At 40.2% G+C, this 26,270-nt stretch overlaps 3 protein-coding genes across 7 annotated transcripts; 2 read left to right on the forward strand and 1 right to left on the reverse strand.

Annotated features, from left to right (window-relative positions):
* The first annotated feature begins 1,526 nt into the window (after positions 1-1,526).
* Positions 1,527-5,638, forward strand: irf1a (interferon regulatory factor 1a). Of its 5 annotated transcripts, none has more exons than XM_042065016.1 (10): positions 1,536-1,582; positions 1,671-1,729; positions 1,971-2,107; positions 2,437-2,536; positions 3,741-3,920; positions 4,087-4,170; positions 4,568-4,720; positions 4,809-4,861; positions 4,952-5,045; positions 5,366-5,638. In XM_042065016.1, the coding sequence occupies exons 3-10, from the start codon at positions 2,003-2,005 to the stop codon at positions 5,443-5,445; spliced, it is 849 nt and encodes a 282-aa protein (XP_041920950.1). In that variant the 5' UTR covers positions 1,536-1,582; positions 1,671-1,729; positions 1,971-2,002; the 3' UTR covers positions 5,446-5,638. The 5 variants fall into 5 exon arrangements, with proteins under 5 accessions (XP_041920949.1, XP_041920948.1, XP_041920950.1 ...); XM_042065017.1 differs by having other exon boundaries at positions 1,555-1,572; XM_042065018.1 differs by having other exon boundaries at positions 1,568-1,582; positions 1,828-2,107.
* A 76-nt stretch (positions 5,639-5,714) lies between these two features.
* ddx21 (DEAD (Asp-Glu-Ala-Asp) box helicase 21) lies at positions 5,715-17,997 on the reverse strand. The gene is made up of 15 exons (XM_042065009.1): positions 17,838-17,997; positions 16,690-16,908; positions 16,421-16,573; positions 14,643-14,715; positions 13,020-13,198; positions 12,754-12,871; positions 12,387-12,572; positions 11,696-11,841; positions 11,174-11,323; positions 10,324-10,485; positions 9,483-9,676; positions 8,724-8,883; positions 7,503-7,637; positions 7,347-7,391; positions 5,715-6,206 (listed from the first exon to the last, which is right to left on the reverse strand). Exons 1-15 carry the CDS (start codon positions 17,916-17,918, stop codon positions 5,943-5,945), a joined length of 2,265 nt encoding a protein of 754 aa, XP_041920943.1. The 5' UTR covers positions 17,919-17,997; the 3' UTR covers positions 5,715-5,942.
* Positions 17,998-19,270: 1,273 nt separating this feature from the next.
* Positions 19,271-22,451, forward strand: LOC121684884. Its single transcript, XM_042065010.1, has 3 exons — positions 19,271-19,407; positions 19,945-20,332; positions 20,526-22,451. The coding sequence occupies exons 1-3, from the start codon at positions 19,348-19,350 to the stop codon at positions 22,046-22,048; spliced, it is 1,971 nt and encodes a 656-aa protein (XP_041920944.1). The 5' UTR covers positions 19,271-19,347; the 3' UTR covers positions 22,049-22,451.
* Positions 22,452-26,270: the final 3,819 nt, after the last annotated feature.

The following is a 26,270-nucleotide window of genomic DNA, read 5'->3' on the forward strand; positions in this document are numbered from 1 at the left end:
CTGAGAAGCATACATAGAGCCCAGGAGATATCATTGCAAAATGTTTTTGTATATTGAGAGAATGCGTTTGTTTTACTAAATTGTGTGCTCATTGGACTGATAATGCACACAATTTAGTACCGGTATATTGTGTGCTCATTTTACTAATTTAGTGCACTTTAGTGAGCTCGTTTTACTAGATTGTGCGTTCATTTTAAATAAGTGCACTATTTACTAAATTGAGCACACAATCTAGTATAATGAGAGCATAATTTAGTAAAACGAGTGCACATTCTCTTGATATATGTGGAGTTGTGTAGATAAACAATGGATTTTATGAGTAGTGGCAACAAATATTGAGCTGAATCATAATCTACAAGCAGTGAAAGAATTTGGTGGTGTCGTGGAGGGTTGTATTGGAAACAATGGAATCTAATGGAATCGAAAGTCGAAAGTGGAGTGCGCCACACTCATGCGTCATTCAGTGTGCCATCACTACAGTGTTTTGTAAGCTTTACTTCGATTTTCTTTGCTTCACACTTAATCATTGAGAACAAGAACTAAACCATGTAGGAGGCTCAAATTTTGCATACTGGTACATAAATAGGAATAGTATGTAGCAAAATCGTCACGTTTGGTCTGGATAATCCTGCATGGTCATAGCTGTCCCTCAAAGTTGATACAAATTTTATTGGAGTTTTTGGCTGGGCTCTGTTTAAGCCTTCAGAAGACATATTTGTACTCAACATAGGCTCTTGATTTATTTTCCTTACTGAGATAAGTAGAAACACTCTCACAAAAAACAATGAACAGAAAATAAATTCCTTCAGGGTCTGAACAGCAGACCTTAGAAGTCTAAAAAATAATTTTGGTTCTCATTTTCAGAGCACCTAAACACCTTGTGGGAATATACAAAGATTTGTTTTAATATTTTTTTCTTTATTCTCAATGATATTTTCTTTTTAAAAACACCAATTTGACTTGTCTTATGCAAATCTTTCTTTTTCACTTTCCACCCTGAACATGGGCAAAATGCACCATTGACATCAATATGTTTTGTATAGAGCTACCACAGGTTACTCTATACAACCACAGGTGGCAGTGTGGTGACTCTATATAAAACATAATGATGTCAATGCACAGCCAACTTAAACAAGGTGCTGGTGGATTGCAGGTTTTAAAGTTCATATATAAAAAGAGGTGGCCACCGCACACTGTTATATTTTTTTAGTGATTTTTATTGAGCAACGCGTTGTAAAAAAAAACTGTAAAAAAAATATAACAGTGTGCGGTTGCCACCTCTTTTTATATAGAGACATGCATTATGTTAAGCTCATCTATTAATTCCAGAAGTCAGTCAATGATACAAAACTATTTCATGAGATAAATTAATTCCCCCCCTTCCCAAAAAAAGTGGTGAAAAAGAAAAAGAAGCAATGAGCCAAGCCCTAGTATGATCAGATGCAAGCATATGACAGTGGGAGGTAGTGGGAGGAGAGATCTACAGGAGGGGGAAAAGATTAGGGTAAGTTTTTGTCTGAGACCGAGTTCATCAGAAATTCTCAGGTAGAGAGCTGGAAGCAAGGGAAACCTGTAAGTTCAGGTGAGCCATGCACTGATTATCACTCTTCAGCCTTGCCCACACCAGGAAGAGAATAATTTAACCACTAGATGTTTTCCAATCTGTCAAGTTTCGAGATGCACCAAGTACTTCTGGGAAACACTGCTGACTCTTCAAACTAAGGAGAAGGTAAGACATGGCTCATTTAAAGCTCCTTGGACTGCTTCCATGTAAATACCTGGTCTTTTATTCTTTTATTGATAATAATGTTTCTTTATTCTCTTAAGGTGACTTACTGCCTAGCTTTAAACTTCAGATTTACCATCAAAAGAACTGCTTGAAGAAAACTGACTTATGACAACTATTTATGGAGTGAGAGTTTATTAGTCCCTGGAGAGATATATCTGAACCTGCACTGTGTCTTGGTCAGCACTGAACGTTGGGAGAACTCCTGGTGATCCAATGAGGCATCAATCAAGGATGCACCAAGGTCGTCTACGACTTCGCCCATGGCTAGAGGAGCAGATTCATTCCGGAAAGTACCCTGGAGTTGTTTGGCTTGATGAGGTAAGCTGTGGGCATTTAAAATGTGATTCATGGGTCGCAACTTAAGTAGCCTTCAGACATGCTAATTAATAGCATTTTTTTGCACACAAAGAAAGCTGCCATACCTAGGAAACATTATGAACTAGAGCAAGATTTATTAGCCGTTTATCATCTCTTAGATAGAATATTTTTCATGAAGATCAAGACTACACTATTGAGTAATTCATTTTGATTAAGCACCTTAATACTTATCAGGTAGTCTCTTTAAATATGTATGAAAAACTTCATAGCATTACACTTTGTTTTGTCAATCAACTCTACAGATTGTTCAATTGTTTAATGCACTACAGACTGCCAGGGTTTTCCAGATTCCATGGAAACATGCTGCTCGACATGGTTGGAATATAGACAAGGACGCCACTCTGTTTCGAAACTGGGCAATTCACACTGGTAAGGGGCAAGTTCAGACAAACAGCGACAAGAGCAAGGATCTCTAATTACACTTTCTCAAGCATGCTGTCTAAGGATGCAGATACAGTTGCATGTGTAAATATCAGATTGCCAAGCCAAAACAAGCACTCCTATCCATCATTAGAGTTGTGTGCTTGTGACAGTGCAGTCTAATGATGTTCCTGTATGGCTTCATTATTCCATGGTTGGACTTCCTTGACAGTTGAAAGAATGCTGTAAAACAACAATGTAGAAAGCAAGTCCCTGGCTGAGTTACATTTGAAAATACTCTAGTACTGGTTCAAGTTCAAGTAGTTTATTGTCATGTACTCATAAAAGGAATTATAAGTAATGGAATTCTTGTGCTCCAGAGCCAGCTCAACTTTAAAGAATAAATTAAAAGTAGTAATTAAAAAGGTATAAAAGCAACAACAAGCGTGTTAACTAGTGAAGCACTGATGGTTTCTGATTCTGATTTCCATTGTGATGGCTTAGACAGAGCTACGCTGGAACCAACTTGGTAGCTACATAATGCCCTTTGTACTATTTGACAATTCGCTTTGTATGATAAAATGTAAGGGGTCACATTTTTTTATTCTATATTTTCCAACTAATCAATGCTCCTATTTCCTATTCCTATTTCTGGAAATTACCCAAGGCATCATCAAAGGGTTACACACAAAAACAGCAAACATGCCTGCCCGCATGTGAAAACAGCAAACATGCCTGACTGCAGATGTGTTAACACTTTGACAAAAGGGAAATATATATAAAGGCATCTTGAATTTCAACTTGTACGCTGTGGTTTATCAAAATCCCTCCCCAAGGTAAACAACATTCTAGCAGTCCTGAAACAGTTCAGATCAGTGTAGATAAAAACAAGTTGCACTGAGCTTCCCAATCAGTCAATCTTCTATATTGTTTTGGTGTATTCCGAAACTGAATACAACCAAAGGCTGACAACAGTGGTAGCAAGTAATGAACAAAGCAAATATCAAGGTTTCATGAACACCGCCGAGTATGCTTGTATTGCCTGTGTTTGCTGTGGGTGTTTATTGATGAGATTAGGTGGACCATGGTCACTTCATATCCATATGCCAAAAAACAAAAACAGAATGCCAGAGCAGGCATGCTCAAACAGAAGTGACTGCCTTATCACTACAGATCTGTTTTCATAGTAAACGTTTCTTCCCATGCATCCAAGGCAGGCACAAACCTGGCATAGACAAGCCAGACCCCAAGACATGGAAAGCGAATTTCCGCTGCGCTCTCAATTCTCTGCCAGATGTGAGGGAGCTGCATGACAAGAGCATGAAGAAGGGGACCAACGCCTACAGGGTCTATGTGATGCTACCAAGTGCCAAGAGCCAGAGGAGAAGGAAAGGCAAGCACCAAATGTCACTCCATAATCTTAAATGTGCTTGTCACAGGCTTCTAATCATGGAACAAAATTAGTCCAAGACCACCAGAAAACGTCAATGAAAAACTTTTATTTACTACAAGATTTACTACATGCTGAATTAATGTGTTGGAAATGTTCTTTTTCAAAGGTCTGCAGCAGCCTGATGTTGACATCAAGAGCCGACTTCCCTGTCTGTCACCAGTCACAAATGCTCCACTGGAGAGATTCACAGGTAGCGCAGAATTTATGACTGTAACAGGTCTTGTGCAACACCGACATTCACTCTCTAGTATAGTGGTGCACATACTGTACATCAATGACATGATATTGACAGCAGGCCCGAAGGGAAAACGTAAACTTCAAAGCAGAAGTGACATCATTCAGGGGTCACCATGTTCTTGTTTTCAAAAGTAAGAATAGCTTTGGTGTCTCAACCCTGTTCTAGTGGTACACCTCAGTCTTTCTTTTGCAAACTCATATTGTTACAGTATAGGATTGTTTAGCACCAAAAGTAGCTGTAATGGACCCTAAATTACCTTATTTTTTAACAATATGTCCTTGGAAATAAATTGTGAGTTTAGGCAACACTAGTTGCACGGTCCTCTGAAACAGTTTTTGTGTCTTCTCAGAGGCTTTCTGTAAGTACAGAAAAGATGAGCCTGACCCCATATCCAACATCTTCTGCAGAAGAGATCATTTTCCCACGTTCAATCCCATAAAGGAAGAGGACAGGTCCAAAGATGACTTCCATTCCCTGACACATTTCAACACTGAAGCACATGGTAGGAGGGCACATAACTAACTGTTCTATAAGAACCTCTAAGTAGTCTTGTGGACACATCACTCACAGCATTTCTGAAACCCCCACAGATGGCCAGTTTGTTTCCAGTGATGACCAGGAGCAGGCAGAGGCTGTCTTGAAGGCAAGTCTTAAACCTTATTTATGCTCCCTTTGCCTATGAACATATTGATTCATTATTGAAATGTATTTAAATGGACTTTCAATTCAACAGATAGTTGATCATCTCAAAAGTGTGGACCACTGGAACCCCGCCAGTGAGTTTGACAGAAGCTGGAGGCCAGCAAGCTCAACGTGGATGGACTTCGGTCAGTATCACCAATTAATACTAGTGATGCAGCAACCAAAATACACTTCCAATTCAGATTTACTGAGATGACCAATTTTGGGTAGAACTATCCTCAGCCTGGACTAATTTTGTACATAACAGTACACATTCATGAATGCAATTGGGCAGTGTATGCAAACTTAGATGTAGATCTGACGATAAACCATTTACTTATTAATTAAAATAGTGTTTGGTTGAAACAAATTCATAGAAGTAATGGTGTGTGAAGCACTGCCTGTTACAAATTTCAAACTGTATGAATACCTTGTTAAAGTTCATAATGTTGATGTATATTTGCAGGTGACACCATGGACAGTCCAGGATGCCCCTTACAAAGGGACGGCCAATTCAACACCATCATTCAAGGACAACTTTTATAGGTGCAAGAGTGAAGACAAATTATGGATAGAATATTTACTTTTTTAAATACATTTTATACATATTTTATTGATAATTTGTTATAATGTGAATGAAGCCAACAAGTTTAACCTTCAATGGCTGCCTGTAGAAAGTACCTATTTAGCTTGTACCAACACTGTTTGCCTTCCTAAATAAACTCAGTTTTGCCTGTTAGTTTAGTCATGGATGCTCTTTCTGGTGACTTCCTACACCCTAATTATGAGGTAAAATGATGTACACAAAACCAGGATTTCTTATAAGACCATGTTTAATGATTCATCGCATTCAAGTGAATGGGCTCATTAAATTGTGACATTTAAATACCAAATTGCAAAGCAATCAGCTCATAGCATGAACATTTCGGGGAGAAACTTTCCAGTATGGAGTAGCTTTCCCCCAAAAAAAAACATCCCAAAAAAGCCAGCCTGAGGGGCTGACAACAGTCACCTCAAGTCCAAATGTGTGTGTAGGCCCTTGGTTATTCAAAGGCCTTGCTGAAGCTGCGTTTCTGTCCGAAACCCCCTCTTCCTCGACTTCCTCCTCCTCCTCCTCCTCCTCCTCCCCATCTGTTGTTGCCGTTCCTGTTGCCAAATCCACGGCTGCCGCCTCCTCCCCTACCACCAAAGGAGCGGCCACCAAAGCCGTTGGAGTTTCTGTCACCACGGTTACGCATGTTTTCCTCCATATCGGGCAGCTCTGTGGCAATGGTCAACTGACACCGACGACCGTCTGTCCAGGCGTCCTGAAAGTGCACAAAAGGGATTTTATTTCAGTAAGCGGCATATTCTAGAGATGGGGAATATTTGTGATATGTTTTCTAGCTCAAAAGATCTGTTCATTCTCAAAAAACATGTGAACTTACTTCTACAAGTCAGCAGTACTGACCCAAAAAGCCTGGACCAGAATTATCCATAATCTACTAATAGCCAAAACTGTCTCTTCTCCACGTAACCAGCAGTGGACCAAGGATCATCCATATTTTACTATGTTTAGGTCTTACTTAAAAATAAGTCTGTTTGCCGTAACATGCGTATCCATATTAACAAAAATCTGTTAGTAATAGTAAGTAAGTATAAATTTATATGACCCCCAAAATATATATGCATATATGTAGTCTGTTAGACTTGCTCTTGGCTTGATAGCGTGCATGTAGACTTCGGTCATCACGAACAATCAGTATTACCACTAAGCTTGCAAGTTAAGGCAGCAACATTAACTGAAGCATTTCATTGCCCTAACCTCTTTCTCACAGAATTGAGAGCTGACCATATTTAAAAAAACTGACTGATACAGTCACTTACCCTATCATTTGATTTGGAGTTTTGTAAAAGAACTTCCTGCTGTTCTGACCCTAACTTTCACACTGAAGTCCAATAGCTAAAACAAGCACTTGTTAATTCTCATCCTTACTTGCATGAAAATGGAAGGCCATTCGAAGCAGGATTAACTGCTGTCACAGAAAGTACCTAACAGGGCAGCGTGGCATTAAGTGCAGTTTGAAACGGATCAAACACAGCTAGCATACTGTACATCTATCACAGAAAAAATGGCTAACATACATCTGCTTGACTCGGACATGGACTCTGCAATATACACGTTAAGGCAAGAAAACAGTCGTTGGACTGTTGTGTAATTTGAAGACTGCGAAGCCTCACATCCCCAAGCTTGAAATAATAATTTGCTGTGTACTGGTACTCTGCAGCTGCTTGGAAAATGAGCTTGTGTGTACACACATGGCATTTACAGGCTTGCATTTCAAACATTTGTCACTATCCAGCTGATCAAGGTAACCAATCAAAATCACCCCCACACCTTACCTCCCTCTTCTGCTGGTTCTCACTCCCTAACACACACACACACACACACACAGAGGTTTTCATACCTGATAGCTTTTCACCTTGTCGGACGGAACATCAAAACAGACACCCTACAGAAACAAAATCAAAACACAAAGACAAAATTGTTACACCAAACCAAAATCACCTTGAAAGAATACATTTGTTTTGATGTTTAAATGTAGGCAAATTCAGTGTCTTACCTTCCTTCCTTTAAGGAAAGTCATGCGCTGGATCTTATCGTCGATATCCTCCCCCAGTTGTTCCTTCAGGCAGCGCCAGCCGTAGCTGATGCTGTGCATCTCAATAGAGCAGGTCATAAGCATCGTTGTGTATCCCTGAAATGAGGCAGACACCAAGCGGTCATTCAACAAAACACTGTACTTAGAACTAACTACAAGTGCCTACTCCTACTTAAAAAATAAAATACAGACAACCTGTTGGAAGGCCATTTAATTATTTAACGACACTAGGGCTGGGATAAACGATTATTTTTTAAACGATTAATCTAGCGATTATTTTTTCGATGCATCGATTAATCTAACGATTCATTTTTTCAGTCCGATTCGATTTCGATTCGATTATCTCCCCATTAATTCACTAATAGCAACTTATACATGTTTATTTACATATCTGAATGAAAAAAACATGAATTCTTTAACATTGCAATATATATGTTTATTGCTCTTAAGATTCCAAAATAAAAGACTATAGAAGTGCAAAGTAATGCATTCTTAGTCAGAGGTAGCATTCAATAAAGTTCAGTAGTGTATGTCTAATTGAGTGCCTGTCAATTTAAGACGTTCGTGTGGGAATCCTTGCAATTAACATTAACACAGTTAAAAGGCTGCTGATGTGTGGATGCAATTCATAATGTAGTTAGTTCAAATAACGGTTCGTACTTCTCCTTTGGACAAGCACTTTTGAGTCTTGGAAAACACTTTTCCATTTACATCGAGATTTTGCAAACATTCAGAGTCAATAAAATGAGCCCTGCATTACGAATACAAGCAGCTGCAAGTAAGCATGCTAAACTTGACACCCAAACAGTATTCTAACGTTAGCATTGAGATACTGCTTGATTGCATACTGTAACTTAACTTAGTTTAGTCTCCTCAATGTACTTTGTTGTGATAAGACCTTAGCAGAGTTTACTTTAATTATATAATTTAACTTTAATGCAGCAGTTTTGAACAAATTTGCACAGCATGGTCACGATGCTAAGCGGATTTAATAGCAATTTAGCCCACTGTGTTCTATGCGGCAACAAGATGAGCCAAAGTCTGCCATGACCGGGCCTCAGGTCAAAGAAGTTTGAAAAAGGCTGGTCTATATAACCTGCATCAGAATAAGGTTTGCAATGGTGTGCCTAAGTCTAAGATGACCCAAGTCTCTTCCACACGTACACACACACACAAACTCACCGAATCAGAGTTGAGGAGGGACCTCTGCTCAAGGCTGGTAGCCCCAGAGATGTGAGCAAGGGCAGCCGCCAAGGCCTCCACCGCCCCCCTCTCCTCAATCAGCCTCTCCGCTGCCTCCCGGAAATATCCCACAGCAGCTGGAGGAACAGAGTCCAGAAATCTGCGAGACACACAGAGTGAACACCCCCAAATTAGTACTCGAACTAATGGAGATGGAGTCAAGGACATGGGCAGCCGTGGCCTACTGGTTAATGCTTCGGACTTGTAACCGGAGGGTTGCTGGTTCGAATCCCGACCAGTAGGCACGGCTGAAGCAAGGCACCTAACCCCTCACTGCTCCCGAGTGCCGTTGTAGCAGGCAGCTCACTGCGCCAGGATTAGTGTGTGCTTCACCTCACTGTGTGTTTACTGTGTGCTGAGTGTGTTTCACTAATTCACGGATTGGGATAAATGCAGAGACCAAATTTCCCCTCACGGGATCAAAAGAGTACATATACACACTTCCTTACTTATACATTAAAAGTCCAATTATTTGAATGAGGATTGAAACCCCTTTGGTTTGTTTGATTGTGTTCCAATTAGCAAAGTACTGCAGCAGAACCATTAAGCTTCTGTACATTATACACAACAGTACACCAAGAAAATATAGCAAAAAACACTGTACGGTGTCCCATCTACAATGCAGGCACTCTGATTATTAAACCTCTTCCTGAAAGAGCCATGCCATCCAAGTCCCTCCACAGATAGCTCTGCACTCACTTCACGGCATCTTTACTGGACGATTTGATGATGTCATTGGCTGTGGGCACACCGACACGCTTGAAGGTGATGCCCGCTTTCTGTTCGACGTTGCGGAGCTGGTCTTCCTCTTTGCGCTGGTAGAAACAGATGCACACACCCGTCCTGCCCGCTCTGCCGGTACGGCCAGAGCGATGGATGTAGGAGTCCACGTCCTAAAGTCCAGGAGAGAACAATACGACATCTACTTCAAAATGCTGCCTCCTGTGCCCACCGGTCACCTTAACGTGTAAATATGCACAACTTAACTAGTTTGTTTCACTTCTTTGTGTTTCTAATATCGGTCTTAGTCTATCTTAGTCAGTGTCTTGTTTGTTTCCCTGCCTTCATTTTGGTTTGCTTTCAGCTTTACAACATCATTTTAATGAACACAAAAGAGATCAGAAACCCATTCCACCTCTGCTTCACTGGACTGGCATACTGGTCTAAAACTGATGAGGCACAAGAAACCTTGAAGCAATGCTGCAGGGCAACGTTTCTGAGTATTGGGTCATGATGATCCAATCAAACACATAGAACCGGTTATGTTGTTGCCCGGCAGCAGCATTGCTCAAAAGGTTGACCCATGTATCACCTTAAGTGAGCCTTCATCCACCTTCAGTATTCAGGGTGAGGCTTAATTAACGGATAAAATGAAATGTCACCTATTCTCTTAAATCAGTCAGAGCACAAAGACTGCATGTAAAGAAACACACACTGGCATACGGGCTGCGTGCTTGACCTTATGTAATGTATGAATCACCAAATCCTAGTTCCAAGAAGGAGACAAAAAAAAATGATGGTGGAGATAAGAAAAACACACCTTGGGAGGAGAGCACTGCACCACCAGGTCAATCTCTGGGATGTCCAGTCCTCGCGCAGCGACATTGGTGGCTACCAAGACCTCAAAGGTGCCGTTTCTGAAGCCCTTTAATGTGATTTCCCTCTGCTTCTGAGGAATGTCCCCGTGGAGGGACTGACAACTCTGTTGAACAGTCAAAGATGGAGAGAAAACATCACACACTAAAAAGATATGGCCTGAGTGGAGAGGCCACCTCCTTACCATGGTTTTGCGGAAATTAAAGAGAAAAAAATGCAGTAATGAGCTCAACTGCAGTAGGCATCACATGATCGCGGTATTGCGATCGCGATGTGGGTATCGTCACAGTCCTACTCTCCACAAATTATGTAAGTTCTCTGACTGAGTTATATGGAATTTTAAAGATGTGGCATTGCTATTTAATTATTCATTACGAGTCAGTCAGTTTAGGAGATAATTAATTCCATTTCCTCATCTTCTTCCAATGAAGGAAGAAGAGTGACAAATACGTCACGCAAAGGGGCAATCTACATATAAATTAAAAGAAAAATATGAAAACAAATCATAAAAATAAAAAGGCCTAAGACTCGCTTGCATAGTAAGACTACATTGATAAGGACAATATCAATAATAAACAACAATGTCAAATGAATCAACAGCCTAATGGAAATAAAACAATATTATACAAACCATAACACATAAGAAGTGCTTAATGAAGTAAGTTTATATATAGTTTTACATTTTTATATTTTTTATCAATGTGTAAATCTGTTTTGACCAGCAATGACCAGCAAATTTGACCAGCAATAAGAACCCTAGCAGATGCTAAAGAGATATGGGGCTTGTGGGGTACCTGTTTGACGGCGCTGTGCATGGCGAGCTCGTTGGCCTCTTTCTTGGTTTCACAGAAGATGATGGAGCGGCCATGGCTTCCGCTGTATACCCGCACCACATCTCCGATGACTGCAGCCCTCTGAGACCAGTGGCAGGCAATGGCCAGGTGCTGAGGACGCAAGGGGGGGGGGGGAAATCACAAGATCACAAACAAAGCATACTTCTTAATATCGGCTTTTCAGACTTGTTTATTTTGATGATCACATCTTTCAAGAACCAGACTTCAAGGCCAGTCATGACGTTTCAAAAGGTTGAGATTGACTTGATGGATGATAAGGATATGCAAGACCTGCATAGTTCACCCTTATTACGGATTCAAGCCTCAGGGGAAGTTCCACTGAGGGCATTTTTTAGAAGCAAGAACGAGGAAGGAAAACTAATGTGGAACCATCAAGTTGCCAAAGTTGCCATCATCAACAACGTCAATGAACACCTAAAGCATAACACCATGCACCTGTTCACACGGTCATATAGAACTTACTTCAACAGTGGTGGCAGCTTTCTGGGTCTTCTTGCCAATCAGATCAACATGCATGCACTGAGGTCGCATGTACTTTTTGGCGACGGCGTACACCCATGATGGGCAGGTGGCAGAGAAGAGAAGTGTCTGAGGGTTGCTTGGCGAGTCTGTGAATAAATCAGTTCAGGTTCAAGTACACCATGCTGATGTTTGCCAACAATAAACTAAACAAAGACAAAGGAATCTAATGGGTCAGGTTTCAGGACAACATTTTATGAGCCTTTCTTTTGTTTGCATATTAACATGCAATGCTTAATTGGCTTTCTTCTTTATTTTTTTAAATGGTAAGACAGTAAATCAGTTTCACTGAGAATTTGTGATCATGAATTGAAGTAAGATGTAATATTTCTTTTATACACACAAATGGCTTATTTCACTGAAATGTTTTTGTTCAAATCTGTGTTGATTAGCACTTCACATAGATAAATAATTTACCGGACAAGTAACATTAAAAGATCCTGATTAAAGGACAATTCCGGTGCAAAATTAACCTAGGGGTTAATAACACATGTGTACCGAGTTTGACCGTTCTCTAGGATATGTTTACATGCTAATCGAATGTGACCCATGCAAAATGTAAGCAAAATGTGTTGTTTATATTTTTGTTCAGTATCACAAATATGCAGAGTTGAAAAAACTGTCCTAAACAGACCTTTTTGATATGAGGTGGACAGAATCTCCTCCACCGAATCTGCGAAACCCATGTCAAGCATTTGGTCCACTTCATCCAGTACCACATGCTTCAGCAGGGACAAGTCCAGTTTGTTGTTCTCAAGATGATCTTTGATTCGTCCAGGTGTTCCCACCAGCACATCAATACCATTTCTAATAGCGTCAACTGAGTATGACAACAAAGACGACAATATAACTTCACCAGATAACCATGCACATGATGTCAAGTAACAAGGGAAAAACAAATTAACAACAGGGTCTCTTTAGTTCACTTCATCCGTGAAGAAAAATTCATCCTCGGAATTCACATTCAAGTATGTGATTATCGACACCAACATCATACTTACTCTGGGGATTGTAAGAACTTCCTCCATAAAAGCATGTAACAGACAGTTTCTTGGTGACATCTTTGAAGTCTTTAGCCACTTGAATGGCCAACTCTCTTGTTGGAGTCAGAACCAAAACCTGGAGAAATACAAGCAGTAAAAAAAAAAAATCTAAATTCAAAAACTCAAATATTTAAAAACTTAAATTCAAATAGACCCAAGGGACTACTGCGCTCTGGATACCGATATAGGCACACAAGGGTGCTTTTGAGTCTGCCAAGTCATACCTTTGGGGCTCTACCCCTTTTTTTGTCCTCTGCATCGGCCTGGATTTTCTCCACAAGGGGGATGGCAAAGGAGAATGTTTTTCCCGTCCCTGTTCTAGCCTGGGCGATCACATCTTTTCCATCGTACACATGGTTAAAGGTCTTCGCTTGGATGTCAAACAGATATGTAACTCCTCGAGCTGCAGGCAGATGGCACCATAATCAAGCACATCATTATTTCAGTCAAGAAGCAACAGTATACAAACACAGCCCTTTACACAAAAAAGCAGAACTTAGAAGAAAAAGCAGGGGTCGTACACATTTCCAGAGAATTTCCATGACTTTTCCATGATTTGACAAATTTACATGACCTTATATTCCTCAAAACATCACATCAACTAGCCTACTAGAATAAAAACCCATTCTTTTGAAACAGTCTGGGAAATTTGAATTAAAATTAGGCTTATCTATGTATTTATAATACAAAAAAAAAATATAGGCCAACACTGACACACCAGCAGGCACATTAGGCTATATTTAGGCCCTACATTAAATTAAGCAAAGTTGTGTATTTCACTTTATTTGATCACCTACTGTAGACAAATACCCTCACATACCCACACCTTGAAATCCTGATTAATGTAATAGCCTGACCAATTACTAATCATCTCTTCTTCAACTCTGTCGGTTCATCATGACCAGTATGTAATTGCCTGTTTAATTCCTGCAGCTTTGTAGCGCCACACACACTGGCTAGTGAGATGCAATGCTGAAGTTACGGGGCTGTAGCCTAAAGAACCCCAGTAGGCAACCACAAACGCAAAATGCCATCCAGCTGCAAACCTTCGCCTACATAATTTGTTGGCACACTCGCTACTGATATGCTGACGACAACCCATCCACGTTTCTGAATCTTCACAAAATTGACACGCAACAGTGAAAGAGATAATCTCAATGCAAACAACGTGGAATAGGCCTTACATGGCTAAACAACTGATTAAAAGGTTAATGTGCCAAACGTAAGCTGACAATTATAAAAAACCTGTTTTATTTATCCAAGTAAAGCTAGACGTGAATTTAAAAGTTCAAACAAAGATAATTGGGCTTTCCGAAACATATTACTCCACCCTCCGACTCCTATCCACCGTTTGTGTGTTCTACGGCAATGGGTAAAGTGAGTCGAATGAGTAGAGGGAGGGCAGAGTAGTTCCTTTCAGAAAAGGCCAATCTCTGTCTCTGCGCGAAAGACACAAGAAAGTGTGCAACATGATCTGCCCAAAACGCGATACATTTCAGTTGAATTGCAATGGGTGAAGCAAATTTCCATGACTTTTCCAAAACTTTGGGGTGTTTTTTTGTTTTCCAAAACTTTTCCAGGCCTGGAAATTGCCATTTTCAAATTCCATAACTTTTCCAGTTTTTTTCAAACATAAATCTAAAACAAACTCTAAATTACTTGTCTGAGGACAGATTCTCCCACATTCTCAATATCCAGGGTGATAATTGAAATCACTGACAAGGTCATATTTTCATATCAAAAGGAAATAAACAGACTTCTTTACATAGGTTACACTGGCAATTTCTTTATATGACCTTGGGCCATTCTGACCAACAATGTAACCCTTTGATTACACAAGACTTTACCTTTGAGGAGATTGATTGTGTTTTGGGATATCCTGAAGTTTTTGAATGCTCCTTCTTTCTGTTCTGGTGTTTCCTTTTAGTTTATAGGGAAAGAGAAGGCAAGAGGAACACAAAATTTAAACAATGACTTGTAATTTCACAACCACTGTTTTATAGGTTGTACAACATTCTTTTTAATGCAGATTTAGCCTAAATGTAATCATTACAGTGGTTTCTAAACTTTTATGGCTCACGGCACCCCTAAACATATCTCTCTCTCTCTCTCTCTCCATCCACGGCACCCCTATTTTTTTTTACTTTTTACTCTCAACCTCCTTTTGTGCATTATTTGTATAACATTTTATTTAACCATATGTTGGATAGGCCATGACTGCTTTCATTACGCATTACTATGAGAAGATGAGGTTTCTCATTTTTGTTTTATTTAAATGAACCATTCTCTTTAATTCAACTAATTTAATAGAACTTTTGAAAAAATAGTGAACAGAATATGAACAGAATCAGAATCAGGAATAGGCCTTCAACTAAAGGCGAGACACTACAGGTGAATAGGGTAAACTTTTTAACTATCAGATAACACTATGAAACTTCCCCAGTTGATTACTTACATTAATATGACAAAAAATGTATTACAAGTTTTCTGTAATTTATAAATATGCAAATTAGGTGTTATCATATTATGTGCTAATTTGCATACATTTTAAAACTCGAAATCTGAGCTTTGGATAAAGCCAGGCTCAAAATTATTATTTCATTGTGTTCAATTATTAGATGGGAAAAATACAGAGGGATTTACGGATATCTACTTTTGTAATCCTGTAAATCAGAATATACTGTAAATAGCCTTAACAAAAAAAACCTCAGCAAAAGTCTTGTAGATATAGTTACGTACTGAAAAGTTTGATGTATGTACTGTAAGTGCTTCTGAAATGGAGATTTTGTGCTCAGAGTGCGAGGAAACTCAATTTGAGAAAAGAGTCTTGAAACACAGCCAATGAGATTCCATTGTAAGCCTAGACTCGCCCTTGAACTTCTGCGATTGGCTGCTGATACTAAGGAAGTGTCCATATTTGGATTGCACATCGTTATGCAGGAAAAACAGCTTTCCAACGGTACTACACATGATGTTTTGAATCACGGTCGTGGTAGTGCATGAAACGTTAGAATACTAACTTTTGGTGAATTTAGGAGAAATAATGGCGCAAGTGGACAAAATATAATGAAATAAACACCTAAATGTGTAAATTAGACTTTGTTGTAGTAGTAGTGTGAAAATACATGCTAAGGTAGCAAACTAGCCCATAATCTCGAAATTGGCCAGTGCATTAAAAAACAGTGTTTGTACCTGCCGTGTCTAACCATAAAACGGTCTGTCCTCTCTCACAACTGTATTTTAAAAATTGATATTATGGCTAATTTTTTCTTTTTTTAAATAAAATAAAAATAGATCATTAAATGATCAAGCTTTGGACCATTCCGTGGCACCCCTGAGTATACGTCACGGCAAAATTTCCAAAGAATGTTTGTTTGTATACACTTCTGTTAAGCAGATGTTTGACAGGGTTTGTTTCTGGGTCGGTATGGGGGATTATGTATGTGCTTTTGAACTTGACTTAAAAAATAAAAGTAATTGTTCAAAAATACAAAGAAACATGGATCCTTGCATGACAATTAGTTTGCATAGTGCAAGGAAAGTAGGGGGCATATACTTCTGATGGCAGAGCCTTGAGAATATGGCAATATCACACACAAGAGACTACATCAAATAGGGAACGTACCATTTCCTTCTCACTGTCACTGCAGGAATCCTCACTAGACTGTGCTGGTGTGGTAGATGTGGAATGTCCATTGGTTTTTGCTATGAGCTTAGGCGTCACTGCCAGGTTTCCATTGGCTGTTGATGTTGCATCTTTTTTTATCTTTTTCTTTTTCTGAGAAAGAATTTCAAAAATGAATTTATAAATGCACAGTACATGCTTGTGATCTCACAAAGTGGGTATTGGCAAAAACAATACATGGAAGTGAACAAATAATGGAATAGCTTTACCACAATAATTTGGTCTTCTATAAAGTCACCATCAAGCCCTTCAGTGGAAGGCTTCACTTTCGTGTTGCCGTTTACATCAGTCAAATCTCCCAAGGCTGTGTCCCGTTTCTCCTTTTTCTTCTTTTTGGGAGTTGGTGGCTCACATTCATCAGGTTGTTCTTCAGCCACCTGTTTCTTTTTCTTGATCTTTCCATCCTTGGTCTTATCCTTCTTGGCTTTCTACAAATTGTGACATAAGACATTAATTATCAATGCAGGAATGTTCGAGAACACCAAAATATCTATGGGTTCTCATCACATGCTCAAATCGTAATTGATTAATCACAACATAGGCAATGTTAATTATATTGTATTTCAGAGAATAATACAATTCAAAACTAGAACTCCCATAAGAGGTAGAAAAAGGAAACACTACAAATAAAATACACTGACACATCAAGTTCTTCAACTACAACAAATGTTTACTAGTATACTAGTAGGCTAATCTAATGGGTTTTTTTTTTTAATGCCCGTACGTTTAATGATACACCTTCAATGTCTGTTTGGAAGTGCCAGGTCGCAAAACATACTAAAAAACAATTGACCTCATAACATCCTGGCATTTACCAACACCACTTGGCATCATCCACGACCGCATCCAAGCCTACTGTAACCTATGTAAGCTGCTACATAGTGTGTTGAACACAAATTAAACTATTGCTAGCCGGCTAAAATACACCTGCCGTTATCTGTAACGCCTCTACAACGTCCGTAGTGGAGTCGGCTTCATCTAGAAATATAAAATATCCATCTAAACTTGAACTTCAATACGACAAAGTTGGCATATTTAAATGGCTAGTCAGACACGTGGCTCGCCTAAAAGTCTACATGTGTTTTCAGGGCCCCGGTCCACGTGCATCACACACGTACATGTCTCAAACTACAAACAGAACATTCGGAATGTCTGGAAGAAAATTACACACACATCTGACCCTTGATTGATATACGATTAAGATCGAACAATGTTAATGACACGTCGAATGCTATTTTGCTTTCGAGAAAAAAATCTAAGCCGCAAACTCTAACCCGATCGGAGCTAGGCTAACGTTAGCCAACTCGTTTGCGGCTACAAAGCGAACGTGTTGATATGATCATGACATTTTTCTTACTTTTACTTTTGCAGGCGTATCCATATCGTCAATGCCGATTACAGTGGCGTTTTCAGGATCTTCAAAAAGTTTTGACGGCATTCTTGTTGTTGACCCGCTTAGGTGGACACAGCCTGATTCCACGGGCGAGGTCCGGAAAAGGAAGTTGTCTTTCGTACTGCAAAACACATGCAGCGATACACTACGGCAAGTGCTAGTGGCCAAACCGAGCAGCTCTGCACTTGGCAGCTCTGCAAATGGCCTACCTGCAGAATTTGAAGAGAAGCTTTAAAAAAAAAAAAAAAAAAACTCAACAAATAATCGGAATGAATATTGATCTTTATCTACATCTGCTGCAACAGTTGAACTATACCCCGAGGCAATACAAATGTTTTGTATGATCTTTGAGTAGGCTACTCGTCTAATAATAGGTGTTGGCCCTAGTCCCCATCACAAGAGCCCGAGTTGAATTTAGAATAGGGTGGCACGAGGTGGGCATTTGAACAGTGGAAGGGGGACTCCTCATCTGATCTGTACGTGAGCTTTGACAGCGAGTGCCCCCTCAGTGGAAACGCACGTAGCATGTCAGACAAAAAAAAGTAGGGCAGCTTTCATGGGCACACTGTGTTGGGTATAACTTGTGACAGGGCGGACGCCCCTGTCTGAAAATAGTCTACTGTAACATGCTTCTGGCTGCAATCCGCCTGGCTGAGATTTTTCTTATTAGGCCTATATGTTTCTTTTCTTTTCACAGTTTTTATTTTCATTATTTATCTCATGATTTTCTTTGTTTAGTGACAATTCATCGAAAGTCAGAATAAAAGCACAGTGCTGTGCACATGTTTTTGGACAGAGCAATGACCTACGATGAGGGTTTACATTTGTCCAAGGCAAGGGTTTCATTATGCACCTTTTGCCTGCTCAATAGGCCTAAACTTACACTCTGTTGCGTGATAGTCAGACTGCTATCATTTAGTCATTTTTTAACTTCACCTCACGTTAACTTAAACATTTCCAATTTGCAGGAATTATTCCTACTTTTCCAAGAAAAACACACCGTGCACATCTCACGTTTATTTTCACGTTTATTTCATTACTTCCACCACTGCATTGCGACTAATATATCTAATCCTGTCACAACTTTCACCAGTGGTATTTCCATTGCGATTCAACTGGAAAGCAGATCCATGGAATTACGAGGATTAGCGTAACTTTACACCATGTACAGTGCCCGTGATGTGAACAACACGTGGTTGGTCCACTTCTTTTATGGAGATATCAACAAATCGTCATAGAGGGCTTGCGTAAAACCATGGTACTTGAGAGGACAGTCTTGTCACTGCCCTGGAAATGAGGGCGTGGCTTTACCTTATAGGGACTCGGAGACATTGACGTCATGGCTGGGACTCCCTAAAAGCAGCTGTCAAAGGGTGTCACGTCGGGCTCGTAGGCTACTATGAAAACCTTGTGATTGTTTTCCGAATGAAAGCGCACGTAGCCTTCAGAGAGACTATATACTTTGGCTACATTCATGACAACTCATGCAAACTTCTACATGAAAACTTCTCTCGCCTTGTGTGGCAGAATGAATGTAAGTAACACTAACACTGGTAGCATTAGAGAACTTGTTGATTTGACTATTGTTAGGACGGATGCAGAGATTAATGATAACGACTAGGCTATTGCATGGAAGACCCATCGGATATTGATACAGTTAGGCTACAGTTTATTTATGTTTGTACAAGCCTGTAGTAGGCCTAAACAAACTTTGCATACAACACCGTAAAATGTATTTGTGTTGTATGTTATTTGTCACAGGTTGTATTTAGGCTATGTATGAAACCTTCTTATCTCATTTGCTGCCGATCTTGAACGGGACTCCCTAGCAGGAGAGATGTAGACTATTTCAATTGAACCTTCATGGCTAAATAGCCTAGAGAATCCATTTAAAAAACACTATAGAACTGACCAAATCTCTGTGTATTTTCTGAGACATATGTCCATGAATCTCTGCACAGTGAGGACATAACATTCTTTATCTATTCGGCTCCTTGTGAGTTATGGTCTAACCATCTTAAGGTTTCTTGTAATTGTGAGCTACTTAAATATTTACTTATTTTTGTTTTAGGTGGCAAATGAGCCCTTAACTGACTGCAAACATGCAGTGGCCCTCTTGAGGGGGCTAAACATGCAGCGAGAGTTCGGGCAGTTTTGCGACTGTGTCATACAGTTGCAAATCAACCCTGGAAGGCTCTTTTTAGCCCATAAAAGTGTCCTGGCTGCATCAAGCCCTGTGCTAGCTTCTCTCATCACCAGTCAAGGAGCACTTTTGGATTTGCAGTCCCCCTGTCTCTCTCCAGAGACCATGGAATACTTGTTAGACTTTATCTACACGGGCAAACTACCTCCAAAAAGCCAAGAGGACTCTGTACTGTCGGTTGCTGTTGACCTACAGATGCAAGAACTCCAGTATGCATTGATCTTCAGGAGAAGTACACTGTCTGAGTTTTTGAACAGTGAGTAGTTTAAAGTTTGTAATGCAGTGCATGACAAAAAAAAGTGTTTTGAGTGAAGCATCATAAATGCATTTTGGAATTGCAAAATGACATTTGTCATCTGGCCAGGCTCCACAGCAAGCCATGTTTTAACAAGAGTGTTTTGTCTGTGGCAAGCATTTTGTATCTTATTTGGTGTTCCTTTGTATTCCAGTCCAAGATAAATTGAACAGAAAGTGGCCATTTCCTGAGGAGCAACATGAAGAAGGAAACCGTATGTCTCCATCGTTCCCACACGGATCAAAGAGGCCTTTGCCATCCTGCTTAAGTTGTGAAGCGGTACCTGTTATTCGTCATGCAAGTGCCTGCAGGAAGTTGTCACCGATGCAAGAATCAAGCACACCAAATTATGACCTGGACATTGCCTCTGACCTGCATGGCAGGGAATCTGACAGTAGCCAAAGTGTGCACCTTCCTTCTTATAGACATAAACTACGTGATCACAACTTTCAAAACATGGACAAGAATGATGACAATTCATTTGAGCCAGTATCCAAAAAAGCTAAGGTTGTTTCCCATGTGCTTCCTTCAGATGTACTCTGTCACCAAACTGAAACTCCCAAAGACTTTGAGGATGAACTTTTGGAATCAGGGAGTGAGGCATTTGTTAAAACAAGCATTACTGTGTCTCCAAAGACGGTTTGTGTGTCTGCACAAATCAGGCATGCTATACACCAAGAGGAGGACTTGAGTCCACATGCAAAGGCCAGCAGGGGTCTTGTCCTTAGCGATGCCTCAAGGAACGATGGCTGTCATGGCCATCTTCATTTGAACAATTCACATTATGAGCACAATGACGATGCTTCACACCAGTTCAGACTTGCTGAAAATGACCACGGCGAGTCTCATGCCTCCCTAGAGTTTTTAGATGTTTCAGAAAATATTCCTGTGGACAACTCCCACTGTATCAGTGAAGCACACGCTGAAGCAGGTCAGCGCAATGTTTTGTGTCATTTGCAGTCAGAGGATGACCAACCGTACGCGGTGCATGTTGCGATAAGCAGGGAGAAATACCACCAGGCTGTTGACTTGCAGAGCAGTAGGCCGTCTTCTGATTCTAAATCATTGTTTGATTTAGATAGGTGTGATGCACAAGGCGCAGTTGTTTCAAATCACAGTATTACAGCAGACACTCCTGTAGTCCATGAATCAGCCCAAGATTATCGTAGCAGCACATCTGAGACTTCCAGCATTGATCAGGAGGATGACTATGACCTGTTTGGCCCTCAGATCTCTAGTATGCACACCTACCTAGGACAAGTGAGGTATCACTGTATCAGCAGAGAGCCTCAACAAGTCACAGGGTCAAGCGATTCAGACGAGGAAGGACTTTACACAACGCCAGCGGACACTGGCAGCGGAAAACACGGATCCGTGCCTGGCATTCCCCTCTCCGATGCCTCCGCCAGTGAGCCATCCATGGGAACATTTGACCTTGGCAAGGCCCAAGTGAACCCCGGGCTGAACCTGGTGGCGCAGCCGTACCAGTGCACCATGTGCGACCGGGCCTTCAGCCAGCGCGGTTCCCTGAACAGGCACATGCGCTCCCACCTTGGTGTCCGGCCGTACTCCTGCCCGCAGTGCCCGATGACTTTTTCGCGCCAGTACCGGGTCACTGAGCACATGCGGGTCCACCAGCGTGGCTGTGAAGACCTACAGAGGGCAGGGCCCACCTGAGTCCAACCCAAACTAGACCACCTGTGCCCACTCAAAATGTACAATCTAGCTCAGCCAGCTCAGCCAGCTCAGCCAGCTCAACCATGAGGTGGTGTTCATCTAGGATAAGTACAGGGTTGCCAGCCTTTAAGTATTGTCTTGATGTGGTAGATAGAGTACCTAGCATTTCTGTTTATGAAATTACAAAACACACATGGACCTGGCTGTATGAAATTCAGGAGTCTCACATCAAAATTGGGGGAGCTGGCAACCCTGTAGATAAGCATTGTAATGTGGATAAGCTGGCAATCTTTTTTTTTTTTCTTTTTTTTTTTTTTTTTTACTTTTTTGATCCCGTGAGGGAAATTTGGTCTCTGCATTTAACCCAATCAGTGAATTAGTGAAACACAAACAGCACACAGTGAACACACAGTGAGGTGAAGCACACACTAATCCCGGCGCAGTGAGCTGCCTGCTACAATGGCGGCGCTCGGGGAGCAGTGAGGGGTTAGGTGCCTTGCTCAAGGGCACTTCAGCCACAGCCCACTGGTCGGGGCTCGAAACGGCAACCCTCCGGTTACAAGTCCAGAGTGCTAACCAGTGGGCCACGGCTGCCCCAATCTTGCCTGTTTAAGTACAGTGACCTGTCACAAAAAACGAACCCTATTCGGGTACTCATTCATGCCAAAGAGCCAGATAGATAGCAGACAGAGATTGACCTTACTCATCACGTCTAGTTTTTCACAAGTTCTTACATGTCAATGGCATGATGTCTATTCTGTTGAGATGTGAGATTTTCAACTAGAACCAGATATGAGTAAAATGGCTGCTGGACTTCCTTTGGAGAGGTTTTATATTTTAGCTGCAAATCTGTCTGTAACAATGTAATGAGCACTGTTTTTATCATGCAGTCACATTGCTCTGGTTACCTTTACCTTTATTTTAAACATTGTGACCAAACGGTTTTGCTGTTGCCTATTGCTATAGGATTTCTGCAGTAGAAATGAATTGAACCAATTAGGCTTGCCTTTGGGGAATACATGTTTAACCTAACTTTGCCAAGCATATATTTAAAATAATGCTTTGTTTCAAACATGAGAACACATTTTAGATTAAGCTTGTACTTGCTGCATGCTGGAATTGTTGTATTGTGTTATGTTTGACTGTTTGATTGTAATGTGTTAATGTGTGAAGCTAGACCCAACCATTTATAATGTAGCCTGCCACTTATGCCACACTGAAGTTTCTATATTCAGGTGCCTTCAAAAGTGTTCATGAAGCCAAATAAAAGACATCTGTTTAGGTCATCACACATGTCTTTGACGAGAGGCAAGTATTTTAATCTGTTTTATTATGTAAAGGGAAATATTATATAAAACATATTGATACATTATTAATAAAACACGTTTAAAAACATTTACTGAAGTTGTGAATATTCTTCATTACAAGTGTATGAATATATGAACACAGTGTTGCTTAGAGATTGTTGTGACCTGTAAAAGTTTATCATTCAGCTGGTGGACAGCTCTGCATCACAACAATCGCGTGGACAGAAAGACCATTTCAATTAGCCAAACTCTGTTTATGGATCCATTGTACTCTGATGTAGGCCTATGTGATCTGTCAACAATAATACATTTACCTTAGTGTTACTGGATCGTAATGCAGCTCTTGCAAACCATGCATGGCTATGAGAATAGCTCCACCCAAAAGACTTTGAAACATGGCCAAACATTGCACTGTCGTCTACTGGTCCTGTGAAACAAGTGTAACATTTCAACAAATGCAGTGGCTGCATCAGAGCCAAATATGTGAAGATGTGCGAGGAAAGATGCATACAAAATGGCAGAGAATCAAAATGCATTTAAAGTGCATAATAATAACAATTTAAAGTGAATAATAATAACAATAATTGTTAAGATACAAGGATAACATATGATCAAACAGGAACTTGACTTACCTTAAATTGTCTTATATATATATATGATCTGTCATATTATTTTCTGTATCAAAGGAATCTTCCAAAAAAAAAAAATTCATCGATCCATATGCAGAAACCTACTCCAACTCCACATAGAGAGACAATACTTAAAGCAAATCCGGCAGTAACCTGCAACATTTGTAAAAACAAAAGAGAATGAATTGAAAAGTTATTTACAAAAACCCTTTACTAACTGACCAGTTCTAATGATTTGAAGATACAACCCTTTCACATAATTATGTGATATGAACTCATCAAAATATCTGAAGAGACTTGCACAACCGTCCCAAGAAGATGAATTATGCATTCAGAAGTAATAGGTTAAAGAGATACCACTTACAAGTTGTTTTGTGATATTCAGTTCTGTTAGTATGGATAGGATGCCAGAGGCAATGAACTGCAGATAAGAGACAGATTGCAAAAATAACAATTGTATGTATATTCATAAATATGACATATAGGTCTACACACATTGTACAGTACAATATTTGACCTAATAAATAACACTTTAAAAAGTTTTATGCATATTACAGATACAACTGTATGACACAGAACATTAAGTATAATTAAGTCTAAGGGCTTTCATTTGGGTACAATCCTACACATAGACTGTTCTATACAGTCTATCATCCTACACGCTTACATTGGTGAACTATCATGCACAGACAGCATGTCCACCCACAGACGAGGAAGTTCTCTGCAAATTAATTCCTTAGCCACACCATTTCTGTGAACCTTATAAAAACATAGATGACTTTAACTTTAATTTCAACTTTAATTTCAAGTCAGTCTCTGTCATGTTCTTCTATGAAGAAGCACTACTTTAAGCCATTTGTTCTAGATATTTGTATTAGCAATTATTGATATAGCCTATTTGATATTAGGAAATATTAATACTGTGGTTGTCACAGTGCCAAAGCCTGTTTTCTGTGCGGTTGCATATCAAATTAAAGCCTTAAAGCCAAAAGTCTTTGCACATGCATGTAGGATATTATACAGACCAAAACTCCAATCACAAATGGGTGCAAGGTATGACCGGAGAATTTGAAACAGTTGAAAGGGTTGTGGGACCAGGTTGGTAGAAAGCATATAATAAGCCTGTAGCCTAACAAGAGCAGTCCAGTGACTGCAGATCCCCAGCCCTCTTTTACATTGTTAAAGAAACTAAAACCGTATGCAGATGATGATTAGACCAGTACTTTTTAAGATATGAGAGTGGACACATACACAGACAGACAGACAGACAGACACTGATACTGAGCTTATTGTTGTGCCTCCTATACTGCCAGCTTTCCATAACATTTACCCAAATGTGTTGCATTGCTGGACAATTTATTTGCATTTGAACGGACAATGACAACAAAACAACAACAAAATTAGCTTTGGACAAAAGTGTCTGCCAATAACCATAACCATAACAAGTTTATGGACATCTCACCCCCACACACTTGGGTTGTCCTCTGAGAAAGCGATGCAGAGGTCTTCTACGCCCTCTGCTGGAGCATCATCAGTCACTACCGTAGCAGACATCGTGCTGAAAAGCATGGCGTACACACATAGCAAAGTTGTTGACTGGGAATTCCACCTGTAAACCACATCAACCTCTTTTTCTGCTCATAACACTACGAAACAAACCCCTTAATTTCACGTCTTATAAATGCCTTACTTTTGGGCTTACCTGAAATGTAAATAGGCCGAACTATAGCCACACATAACATCACATAACAGCACATTGCAATGTATGAAGTTTTGCGTTGCTGATTCAAAAGAGTGATTCAAACAAACCCCTCCCATTGCAAATAGCGGATTAGTTTAAGTTGTAGCCTATGTTGAAACAAGAGAGTGCTCGGTAGACTTAAGCACACAAGCATGTAAACAAACACTTCTCATATCCCTCAAAAATTCTCAGTAACTAGGATGCTAGTGTGTCAAGAGAGGGAGAAAACTACCTGAGAAAAGACTTCTAGAAAGTCCAGTTGTGTTATATAATGGCTGCTGAACAGAAGACTGGTGCAAAAGTGAGAGAAGGCAAGCAACTGGGGTTTGGAGGCGGAGACAGAGTGATTTTTTTTTTTTCACTTGAGAATCCATTCTATTCTACTCCACTGTGTTAATATGGATATCTAGTTGGATAGAAACTATGCATTGTTGTTAGCATTTCATTTTTTCTTTTGAAACTGCTCTTCCATGGTTTTTTTGAAAAGGGGGTAGAACGCAGAAGAAAAGACGGGGAAGAGAAGAGGGGGGGGGGGGGGGGGGGGT

This window comes from Alosa sapidissima, chromosome 16, assembly GCF_018492685.1.
Source record: "Alosa sapidissima isolate fAloSap1 chromosome 16, fAloSap1.pri, whole genome shotgun sequence".
NCBI classification, from domain to species: Eukaryota; Metazoa; Chordata; class Actinopteri; order Clupeiformes; family Clupeidae; genus Alosa; species Alosa sapidissima.